Here is a 12,632-nt window from a genome sequence, read left to right as displayed (position 1 = left end):
TTACTAATCCAGCAAATGGATGCAGCGTCATCCATCCCTCGTTGGCAACAGCGCGATCCAGCCGCTCTCGCAATCAGCCGCGAAACCACGTGAACTTATCTCCAGTATATCCAAGATCTCGAAAAAAGAAAAGTCGTCCACGGAACAGTCAGACAGGGCATCTTGGAAGGCTTGAAGCCGCGACTGATCCTATACTAGTCTTCCCCGTGAGGCCAGTCCCAAATTGTTATTTTTCCACTGAAGAAAGGGGTTCAAAGAATAAATCACAAAAGTAACCACCTGGCCATGAAAAATCTACGTATTGAACATGGGCAGTACGCACAGGGTTCCTAAACTCTAGTACCACTACAACAGGTCTCACACACGACACGGCCGCCGGCAAACGGGTTGGATGACACATCAAGCTATGCATATTGTCCATACTGGAACAAGGATCATGCATTAGCAATTCCCAAACTCAGAACCCATGTTGGCAGTTTCCAGCAACCAAAGTGCCAATTAACTGAGCAAAACAAACCCAACCAGGCGCTGTGAAGAAGACAATAGTGTGGGCTCTTCTACCCTCAAAACTACAATCAAACTCTGCAGCGTTTCTGGATTGCAGCAGCAGAACACATAAAAGGATCCAATTCAGGGCAAGGGACGTGCGGAAGGCAATCCTGTAGGGAACACGGCAGATTCCTTGCAGTCCTCCAGTAAGTTTCCTGGCGACGTCAATGGCCTCGAATCACCATGCACAACGGGCATGGACGGAGTTCAGAGTCGTAGCAGCCTGGTTTTGTCAGCTTAGCACAGCTCCTCCATGGCCGATGAGAATGCTAGTACAAGTGTAACCAGTCAGCAGAGGGTTACAGCAGCGGAGTTCATGACAAAGGATTGTCAGGGGCTCAAGGTCACAGTGCTGCGAAAGTTCCAGGGTCCAGCTTGTCGCCTACTTTACCAGTCAGGCTCAAAACTGAAACTGCTGATTTCTACCGGGGAGAGAGTGGAGGAGAAAGTGTGATATCAGAACCGATAGGAGAAGCGTAGTACTCGGTCATTTGCAACTGTGGACTGCTCACATCAGGCGAATACTGGTGCTTTGTCACCTTCCCTTCTGCAGGAAACTCCGCATGCCCGCTGCTCTTGTCTCTGGAGTCGACACCCCTGGCCCTGGGTATCCCCTCCACTTCCACAAATTCCTCCCAACTCCTCTCGTACTCATACGGCTCTCCTGTGCGATTTCTATGGTCTTTCCATATTTCCCACAGCCGCTCCCCTACCTCTTCTATTCTTGGACGGTCATCCACTTCATAACTTGTACACCAGGATGCTAAACTAAGCCAGCCTCCAAGAAATTCTTCATCCAGGTGATCAGCCAGACGGTCATCCAATATCTCGCTGGCATGGCCTGCCTTTAATTTCTCGAGAGCCTGCATGCACAACAACATAGGCTGGCGTGTCATTCTACAGAATTTTGAAACACAAGGACAAAAGGCATCGGCCATTGTGGTTATAAAAACTGCACTAGACCTTCTCCATGCCCATTTTTACATGACATGAACTTCATTAGGATAGACACGTCAACTGGAGACAAAAAAAGCATACGAGGTTCAACTTACCCATGCCACAATGCCAAACCTTTGCAGTTCATCAGGATGGTTGTCAAAGATCACCGGGTTTAGCATGTCTTGGTTCCACATTTGCGGTCCGCGGGGAGATATAATTTCTAAGAGTATTACACCAAAAGTGTAGACATCGGATTTAACTGTCAGCTCACCACGGATGTATTGTGGATCCATGTAGCTAAATGTCCCTATCACTTGGTTCACGGTACCACTTCTTGACAATTCAAAAGTGCCCAACTTTGCTCTATAACTCTCTGTCAGAAGGATTTTCGTTGTCTTCAAATTATAACAGATCATTGTTTCCCCTGCTACTATTAAATGATGACCATAACGAAAAAATTCTCATCAAATACCCATGATGAAATAAAGCTATCAAATTAATTGACCAGTGGCAAGCAAGTATAAATGATCAACGATTTTAATAACACATAATTTATCTGCTCAGCATTTGAATTAGACAAAATGGAAAGACTATTTTTAAAAATAATCAGGCCAGCTGAAGGAAAATGAGACACGTTAAAACTCGTCCTAATAAAAGTGATAGCAATGTCTTCCTCACCCAAAAGTCAAGCTTGTTCCTTTCTCTGCCAAAAGCTCTGCCATGCCGGTTTATAATCACAGCAATATCCTTCTCCCACCCAAAAATCAAGCTTAGTCTTCGCTCCAAAAATTTCGGATACCCCAGTTTATGGCTCTCTCTCACCCAGGAGCCCCATCTCATTAAAGACATGCAGTCTAGCTACACTTCACAAAACTGAACTCCTAGCTATCAAATATTAACCTCCTAGAGTGCATGCAGTCAACTTAAGTTATTTTAACCTGGCTATGTGAAAACTGAATCGGGTTTGTTATTTAAAAATATATGATGATGCAAATTAGTAGTCAAAATTTAATTTGGAAATCATGCTAACGTTCAAAATCTTTCTCTTTCTACTGAAGGGAGTATGCATTGAAGTACTCAATTTTTTTTGTTGAGAAACTGAAGTACTTGAATTTACAAATAACTGTATGGTGCAATTTACAAATAACTTAACCAATGTGTACTTGAATTTCTTTTTTGTTGACACCATGAGTTATCACTTTCTTACCAGCAGATAAATGAAGATAGGTCAAGGCAATAGCAACATCAATAGCGATCAATATGCGTTGGTCCAAATCCAGGATTTTCTGATATTGGCCTGCAGATAAGTTAAAATTGATGCAGGTAATTCAAATTTCCCAACGGAAGGAAGAACAAATGAGCAACTTAACATACCATGCAGGTGTTGCCTTAGACTGCCATTTGGAACATACTCACTGATCACAATAAACTGATTCCCTTTATTAATAACACATAGAGACCTCACCAAACTCCAGTGATTGATTGCTGCAAAGAGCTGCACTTCCTTGTGAGCTTTCGCAGCACGATCACAGTCCTGAAAACAAAGAAGACTTAATTACAACTTGCTGAAGAACAACATTGTTATTATTATCTGGGGAAATTCTCTACACTAGGAAGGACAGGCCGGCTGCAACTGCGATGCATGAAGAGGCTGCACCCTTTAGTATTTGATCAGGTTTTGATTAGTAATGAGTCATGTTATTGTTAGAAAAGAGGAGTACCTTCCAGGGTTTAAATTAGGTACAGATTGAGTTAGAACCAACTTGTCAATCACGTCATGGTTGTCCTATGTAAATAGTCTGTACTCGTTAGAGCATACAATATTAAAGAAGTTTTCGCCCTAAGACTCTTTTCCCTTACTCTTCTGCCCTAGCTGCCTGCTGGCTAAGGCACCGGCTGGCCAGATTACTGATCTCTGGCCCTAGAGCTTCCCCGGGAAGGCGAAATTAGCATCTCTTGTCCTGGTACCGTGGTACGTGACAGATATCTCCTTCACAGTGTAAGATGCATCTAGAGTCTCTACAGGAAAGTGAATATTTTCCACCGTTCACCAACATCTTGCTAGTAAGGAAGTATCCTGCTCTTGTTCGTATGAGGTATGACCATATGCGCCTTTACTTTCACATCCGATTTTTTTATGAGCTTCAAGAGATTTCAGAGTTGGAACTTCCACAAGACTAGTCAATGATTCCTAGTGGGTTCGACGCTTCCTCACTGGAGAAGCTACAACAACACGTGAACTTACATAGATCACTCACATGATCGTCACTGCATAGGACACCATTGTGCCATCATCTGCTGGCTCTTCTCCACCGCAGCCAGCGCCCTGCACCTGCTCCTTCTGTTGGGAGATGCCACGCTTCCTGATGGGTTCGTTGTTCACCAGCTTTCCTCCACGGCGGCCAGCCTCTCAACACTACTCCCTCGGTGCATCACGATGATGCAGAGGTCGGGGGTCAACCTCCTTTTCGGAAAAAAAAATCACTACTCCCTCCAATGCCGCAACTGAAAGCCCATGCAGACACTGTTGTCGACCTCAAAATCATGGTCAGACACCCAGATCTAGGTTTTGATTTTCTTATTTTTTTTACAGGAAGTTAGTTGAAGCTTGTCTCTGATTTCTAAAGGTCTAGTTCATTTTTCTTTTAAGTTTGGCGGATTCCTAGTTTTCAGAAGTTCACGAAAGATTGTTAGAATTCGCTCTGCATTTTTTAAAGGTCATCCAAATTTATTTTTTGGAAGTTCATCATTTTTTTAGTAGAGAAGTCTTCCCTGAACCCTGATTTTTTCAGAATTCTTGCAATTTCTTCCAATCTTGTTGGAAGCTCGTCCCAAAAAAATGGAAGTTTATTTGCCAACATTTTAATACCTGTTTCAAGAATTGTTGAAACTATGGAGACGGCCATGAATGACGATCAGGGAAGAGGGGACGTGTGCTTTCTGACAGCACACACAAGGGGCTGTTAGAAATTGACTCTGTCAGGAAGACTGACAGCAAATTAGCAACCCCCATGAATCATGATCCCAGTCCCCAACGTTTTCTCTCTTTTATCCCCGTGCCATGGGGCCTATCCTTGCTCCTCAGAGCTGTACCTCTGATATCATTGGTCCTCAGACCCTTACCAACCCCAGCATGTGACATAAATACAAAGTAACAAAATTAAGACCTACCAGAAGTAGGTTGTCAGCAAAAACATCATGAATAATACCGTAATGAGCGGCAAACAAACTGTAAGTTTTTATTAGAAATAAATTGCTAAATGATGAGAAAGGACACAGATCGAGAAAATAAGAGAATAGGCGAATGTGGAGACAACCTTTTTAGCTCTCCTCACGGCAACAATTTGGTTATTTGGTAAGATACCCTTGTAGACTTCCCAGGATCCACTTTCACTTAGCTTAAGTGAAGGTGAAAATCTCCGAGTAGCCTTGTGAACCTGCTTAAGGCTTAAGCTCAAGGATCGTACTCCAGGTATTTGTGCAGGCATTTTGGACCTAGACAGCTGGTGAGAGGTTGGTGGGGTCTCCACTGATGGCATGCTTACTGCAGAGGATGTAATACGCTCCACTGGAAATGAAAAATTGTTAAGCACAACAGTCAAACAAAGTATAATTCTTCCTAATGTTTCCGCTTCCAAAATAATTTCACAAATAAGACTTCCAGATGTACCCTTGTTTGCTTCTCAACATAGTAGTCTGGTAGAGTACATGAACATAGAAGGTGAGCCACAGCAAAAAGATTGGTAATCGAACTGTGCTGAATGCTCGCTGGCGCAAAAGCATTGAGGCAGCTGCCGCTGCATGCCCGCCCCCCTGACCTGGTTTTCTAGTTGCTTCAGCCCTTCCTGTACAGTTTTTTTGTGCCTTTTGGCCTTTTCTCTGTTTCTTCTTGTTGCTTTAGTATTTGCGCTATTTCGGCGCTTTCTTCTAATACAAAATGACATGCATTTGATGTGTGTTCGAGAAAAAAATATTAGGGAAAGTTGGACCCATGCACCTACACAGTCAGCAGTTTTTAAAAAATGCCACTGGCTGTATGTGTCACCTAGTTAAAAGTTTGCAGTGCTGTGGTTTCAAATATTAGAGATGTATGTTTTGTAGTAGGACACTTATTTGTATTTCCTTTTGTATTAGAATTCCTACTTATCTCTTCCCATGTACATGTATATATATTGGCCTTGAGCTCATGGAATTGATCAATTTGCTATTCTTAAAAGTTAATGCTTTTTTTTCGAGAAAACACAAAGCTTTCTTCTCGAAGCATCCATAGGACGTTAATGTTTTTAAGCTGCAATAACGTTTAATGAAGGCACAACATTCTGTCATACTTCAACAAGCCACAGAAGAAAGCCATCTAATAGCACTTAAAAGAATCTAAAGCATTGTTTTATCCCTTGAGAATAATTATGCATATATCTCCACCGATCAATGCATACTTGATCTGATTCATAAGCTTCGATCCAATTAAACCATTCGGTTTTTGAAAATAACTAAATGCTTCTCTTCTCTTCTACTTGTCGTATCAGACATCAACGTGGTCAAACAATACACAGCTTTGGCCATTACTACTTTTAGTTATACATTAGAATTACTAAGTATAATGATATAGAAGAACAGGATGCTCTTACTTTTATTGTGTGGAGCGTCTATGCAGTCTTTTGTTGTGACACGGCATAAATATTAGCCCAGAAACATACCTAACCACAAACAGGAGTATTCTTTCCTTATGCAGAAGTGTCATTTATACACACGAAAACAACTTAATGTCACAACAAATATATGTTCAGTCTAGAATGACAAATAAAATGCAGTAACCTGAGTTGACACATAGGTTTTCTGTTCAGTCTAGAGTGGCAAATATTTATGTGCTAACCTGATTGTCCCGGACTGGTATTAAACTTCAGGAAAAGTTTCCGGATTATTGAGGTACCAAGGCCTGTTGTGGCTGGGTTTTTCTGTAAAGATACCAAGGATGATTCACCGGCGGATTGCCAGCCCAATGAGTCCACATCCACAACATGGCGAGTATTCGTATAGGCATCATCCTGTATTTCCATAAGATAACTGGATGTGAGGACCAGTGGACCACAGAAAAGTGTGAAAACTAATAATTTTTTAAATATTATGTCATTAACCTGACATATTTTGTACCGCTAAGTAACGGGAGAAGAAAAGTAATACGTTGAAGAAATAAGTACAGCAACAAATGAAGCACACAGTTACTTACCTGAGTGGTCAATTCATTTAAAATCCTTGTCCCAGATGAACTTTGATTTGTTTTTTCATTCCGAATCTTGCTACTGGATGATTCTTGAGTGCATTTTACCTCCAGGAGCTTCAAAGAGATTACTGCTTCCCGATCATCCCCCACACATGCATCAATTACTATTTTCTCGATAGTATGCAAGGATTCAAGCCATTGCAAGCAACTGGAAGATATCCTGCACCCAGTAATCATTATGTTTGCTGGTGACGGAGATGACAGTGGCCCCAAAGGTTCCCCACATGACAGAATCCTGTTACTATCTTTTATTCCATATTTCCGACACTTTGGCAGAGATGGTTTGAACATGAGATTAGGGCAGGATAGCACGGACAATTCCTCAAGAGCAGGGAACATGAACTGCTGATTCCCATTGTTCGTCAACAACAGTATAGGCAACTCTTCTAGGTTTAGTAAATTTTCCAATTTGAGGTGTATTAATTTCTTGAAGGGGTGTGTGCCCCCAGAAAGACCCATACCTAGATTTACAAGGTTAGGCATATCTTCTATATGCAAGTGCCGCAAATTTATGAGCTGGCCCAGTGGAGGAAGATCTTTACAGTTTCCAAGCCAGAGCAGATGGAGTCTGACAAGGTTGGGGAGTAAAGTCACCATGTTGTTCATCATCCATGTAGGCCATGCAAATCCTGAATACCCAACTAGCTCAAAATGCTCTAAACCCTGGTGTGGTTGGAGCTTTTCCAGAACTTCTTCACCTAAATCTTCATCTACTCCACGCACAGCTGGATGAGAAGTATTAGTCCACTCCAGCTTAAGGAAACGTAGCTCTGGACGATTCTTCAGATTTGCTCTCTCTGCAATAGTTAAGCCCCTGGACCCTCTTGTGAGGTCTGGAATAACAAGCTCGTCGGTAGTTATGTGCCAGTTTTCAGCAATCCTAACAGAGCACCGGATGTATGGTGGAAGACAGGCCACTATCAACGGATCTTTCGTCAACAGAAATTTCAGTCCTGTCATTTTATGTATGATATCTAGGAACATCTGAGGTAAACTATGGGATGGATGCTCAAGAGCACAACCAGTGAGGTCCAACGTATGCAGCTTCTGAAGCCTCACAAAAGACACAGGTATGACGAGAGGATTTTGCGACAAGTTCAGATATTCAAGATTGAACAAGTAGCCAAGAGATTGCAGACAGTCAATGGTAGGGAGGCACCATGAGAGATCCAAAAACTTCAGTCCAGTGAAGTTATTTAAACAGTTAGGCCGAGTCGGCAGCTTAAGACATTGCTGTAGGTTCAGATACTCCAAATTGGTTGTTAACATCCCAACACTTACATGAAGTGCCTCGCAGCCAGTTAGATCCAAAATTCGAAGGTTCTTGATATCCCCAAAGGACGGAGGGAGGTTTTGAAGTCTGCAACATCTCCTAAGTATAAGGACTTCCAACTTGACGAGATTGCAAAAAGATCCAGGCAATTGTTTGAGCTCATAGCAGCTCGACATGTTCAGAGACCTAAGAAGATAGAGGTTGCCAAAAGATTCTGGTAGCTGCTTGAGGTTGAAGCAACTAGACAGGTTTAGATCCTCCAATTTCATTAAATTACCAAATGAAGGAGGCAACTGTGGAAGCTCAGTGCAGCTTGACAAATCAATAAACCGAAGATCCTGAAGATTGCAGAGAGAGTCAGCTAGCTCACCAACATCATAACGACATGACAGCCTAAGATGCTCTAGTGTTTGGAGATGACCAAGGGTTGCAGGCAAGTTTTGAAGTATGTCACAGCCTTGCAGGTTCAAATATTTTAGCTTCTGTAAAGAACCAATGAAAGAGGGCAATTCCTTGAGAGAAGTATTTGATAGATCCAACGCCTCAAGATTTATCAACGTACTCATGGAAGAAGGTAATGTCTGAACTTTCAAGCCAGAAATATCAAGGTATCTTAGATGTTTCAAATGGCCAATGGAAGCAGGTATTTCTTCAATGCAGCTTCCACTGAGATTCAAAACACGCAGATGCTTCAGTAATTCAAATGTTTCTCCATGGAGCTTTATAGCCTCAGCATTCAGGAAGTGTAATGCCCTTGCCCTTGTGAGCAATGCACTGCAAAGTGTTGATCGCCCTTTGTAATGGGTCAACAATGCATATTGGAAGGAGAGCTCTTTTGCATTATCATTCATTTCTCTATCACCCAAAATAATAATATCATTGCAAGCAACATGCCTTGCAAATTCATGGACGAAGTTATGCATGTAGAGTGTTGTAGGAGATGTACTGATCTCCATTCCATTAACCTGGAAACAAACAGAACATAAATCATATAATTCCCCAACATAACCACCTTATTTGAATTTGGACTAGTTTACAACCATCCATGGGAGAACCTAACTATGATACAGAACATGAACCAAGAAAGCGTGATATGAAAAGGCTAAAGGTGGGTGTCAGTGTTTAAAACCTCATCTAACTTCTCTTGCCCTGCCTGGCAGCATTTTTTGGGTGAATACTGACGGGGCAACAACTAGCAGATAAATGTCCAGTGAAATTCGAAGTCCCATATATTTTTTTTCTCTGGAAACCTTCATTCTGAGCCTGAAGCTCTCAAGCACAGAAAGATACAGGCAAGACATGCATGCATAGTCAACCTTCTGGAGCAATAAGGAGGTAGTAGTAGGCAAGCAACATGGCCACATGAATGGTCATCCTGAAAGATCGAAATGGAAGCTCCCAAAGATATTCCAAACTAAAGCTATGACATCATTGATGCATTCAAATCTAACTAAATTATTACTACCTCCGTTCTAAAATACAAGACCTCCTAGAGAGCATGCTGTCAAACTTCTCTCTCTTTCGTAACTAATGAACAAAAAACTACTTAGATTTGTTTGGTACAAACTGTAGCATTACATTTTTCACGAAAAATAGCTTCAAAATTTATTTTTTTACCAAGATATACATATAAAAAAGTTGCTTAAAGTTGCATCTTGAGACTGTCCATATATAAAACGTCATGTATTTTGAAACGGATGGAGTACTAACTAAAGGCTAGATAAGCTCAATATACTACATACAAATACCAGAATCTTGTAATACGCATGATTCATCATGAACCTATTGGTGAGTCATTTACCATCTGATAAAGAAAGTACCATTGATTCTAAAGGATAATAACCTTGATCATATATTCATGAATGACAGGCGAAGATTGTCGAGAACAAAAGTTACGTATTTACTCATCAGTCGAAGTTTATAAATGAAAACCGTAAACAACAATAAGTAAAATATGAACTTACTAACGTAGGCAGCAAATTTTCACAATGGTATATCCGTAAATGGTTGAAAAGCATACTTCAAACAGTAAAAGAAAAGACTGTCAATCCAAAAAATACTTGGTGACTTACTGAATGTGTCTTCCTGACTTGGAGGAAATGTATTGACAGAAGGTCCTGAATGTACATCTCCGCCTGCACATAGGATGGCAAAGTTCCATGTTTTGATCCAATAATATCAAGCGCAATCCACTGTCTGATAAGTTTTTCTTTATCAATAATAGATCCCTTAGGAAATACTGATAAATATAGAAAGCATAGTTTCAGCGCTGAGGGCATGTCATAGTATATTTGATTCAGTGATGAAAACACTTTAACTTTCATGGAATATATGCTCTCTAATTTCCATATTGGTTCATCCCTTGCTGCTAACCAGACATCCATGACTTGATTGTGCACTACTGAACCAAGAAAATGAGCTAAAGATGGTATTCCATCACATCTTTTCACAATTTGCTTCCCAATTTTCTTCAGGCATGCACTAACAGTACCTCCATCCCCAAAAGCTTTTTCAGAAAATATTTCCCAACAGTCATCTTCAGACAATGGAAACAACTTGTACGGTGGGAAGGTGTGCATTAGCTCTGCAGTTATTTCACTGGAAGTGGTCACCAAAACCTTGATCCACTTGTTCGTACGCCTGAGCATTTCCTTCAGTTCATCCAACTGGCTTTTATCTATGCTACAAAGGTCATCCAAGACAATTAGACAACGTTTGTCATGAAGTGTCTTCTGCAAACGATTCTTTAGCAATTGGAGATTTTCATGGATCTGAATGTTGGTATTGATTTCTGAGGATCCTTCTTTTGTTCCATTAGCTTGTGTGATTATATCAGCAGCAATGTTTTTAAGTTCAAATTTCCTATTTAAGTCGATCCAAATACGAAGATCTAAATTCCACCCTTCTCCCTGGTCATGGAAAATTAATCTGGCAAGAGCTGTTTTCCCCAAACCAACAAGGCCAACTATGGGAATGATGGACAATGTTTCTGTATTATTTTCCAACATTAATTCCTTTATTTTTTCTTTGTCACTATCTCTTCCAACAATTGCAGCTCTATAGAACTCTTCTTGGATATCAGATTGCTCAAGATCAGACTTTGGGTGCTGCATCAAACTGAAAACCACAGAATCTCTTGCTAAAAGATCCAACCTTTTTCTGAGTATCTTCATTCTATTCACTCTGGTATCGTACAAGAAAAATGGACATGAAGAACACAATGATGTTGCCTGCAAAATTTATTTTAAAAATGATCAATCAACAAGAGTTTTAACTAACTAGATGGTGCAATATAGCTGATGCGTTGCACTGCCAAATCAGTTGTACAAATATATATACAGCAGCAGCTCCATTTCAAACATTGGTTGTAGAAATACTAGTATATGACAGGAGCAAATGTAAACTGTAATCGGCAATAAATCTATGAAGGATCAAGTGTAGCACCGTAATAACCTAAAGAGTAGCATTATCGACACAAAACGAAAAGGAATTTTTAGTAATTTGCACTAGCGGTTATATCCAATATAAAGAAGATGCCTTGGAAAGCCATTTGGGGGTTGGGGCTATCGAACCTTTGTAATACAGCCGGTCCTCTCAGATCCGATGCCATTTTGGTCTTCAAACTCGTCCAAGAGATGTTCAGTGTCATAGACAATCTGATTTATCTTCGCCATCCAATCCTGCACCTCCGTACGCACCCTAAAATATCTCTCCACACTAACCAGCACATCTTGCAACCCCGCCAGAGTTCGCCACAGATGCGCCACGTGCTCGTCTACGCCCGAGGGTAGCTCCGACCGGCGAGCGTCGGAGGCCAGCCGGCGTAGGAGCCGGTCAACGACAGCGCCGGCGGTGGCCGTATGGATATTCCAGAGTCTATAGAGGCGAAGAAGAAGACCGTGTGCCCGTGTCCATTAAGAGCATCTCCAGCCATTGAGGAGGCATTTTTTTTTTCATCCCTTGGAGGGCTGCCGGTAAAAAAATTTCACCTCGGATTAAGAAAATATCCCCTCGTTGCCGCCCCTCCCCCTCCCCTCTCACGCATGTATCCCCGCCATCATCACCATGCGAACTGCCGAACCGGCTGGCGCTCCACGGCGGCAGGCTACCTCTGCTTCCTCCTCTTCCTCGAGCTCCCCTCCGTCTCCGTCGCGCCCGCCCGCGCCGCCGCGAGTTCGAGGCCCTTTGTAACACCCTGGTGTAATGTTGGTACAGTAATCCCTGAGATTAAGTTAATCATTTTGCTAAACAAGTGTTTGATCATCCTTATTCTCTCTCATTTCAAATTCAAGTTGAATTTAATTTCAAATTTTGAGTGAAATTCAAATTGCTCAAACATGAAAATTAAAATGTTCATCATGTGTCAAATAATCCACAACTAATATTGATGGTGAACCAACATTTTTACAAAGTGTTTAAGTGGCCTAAGCTACTTAAAACAGTGACCTAAGCAATAAATTAAATATCTTTTTAATTTATAAAATTGGCAAATTTTTTTAAAATGTCTCACAATTTTTTTGACAGTGCACAATATTCTTTGAATTTGTTTTGACCAGTGGCATATTTTTGCAAGGTCATTTGTGGCTAAAA

The 12,632-nt window shown here is 41.3% G+C and overlaps 1 protein-coding gene across 2 annotated transcripts; it reads right to left on the bottom strand.

Moving 5' to 3' along the window:
- Positions 1-216: 216 nt before the first annotated feature.
- LOC123103515 (putative disease resistance protein RGA3) lies at positions 217-11,993 on the bottom strand. Of its 2 annotated transcripts, none has more exons than XM_044525127.1 (9): positions 11,615-11,993; positions 10,115-11,272; positions 6,716-9,007; positions 6,362-6,533; positions 4,806-5,056; positions 2,863-3,022; positions 2,696-2,785; positions 1,602-1,912; positions 217-1,412 (listed from the first exon to the last, which is right to left on the bottom strand). In XM_044525127.1, exons 1-9 carry the CDS (start codon positions 11,714-11,716, stop codon positions 972-974), a joined length of 4,977 nt encoding a protein of 1,658 aa, XP_044381062.1. In that variant the 5' UTR covers positions 11,717-11,993; the 3' UTR covers positions 217-971. The 2 variants fall into 2 exon arrangements, with proteins under 2 accessions (XP_044381062.1, XP_044381061.1); XM_044525126.1 differs by having other exon boundaries at positions 1,602-1,918; positions 11,615-11,991.
- Between the last annotated feature and the right edge of the window lie 639 nt (positions 11,994-12,632).

The sequence above is a fragment of the Triticum aestivum genome, chromosome 5A (genome assembly GCF_018294505.1).
Source record: "Triticum aestivum cultivar Chinese Spring chromosome 5A, IWGSC CS RefSeq v2.1, whole genome shotgun sequence".
Lineage (NCBI taxonomy): Eukaryota > Viridiplantae > Streptophyta > Magnoliopsida > Poales > Poaceae > Triticum > Triticum aestivum.
Note: the sequence above shows the minus strand (reverse complement) of the source record. Positions and strands in the feature narration are given on the sequence as shown.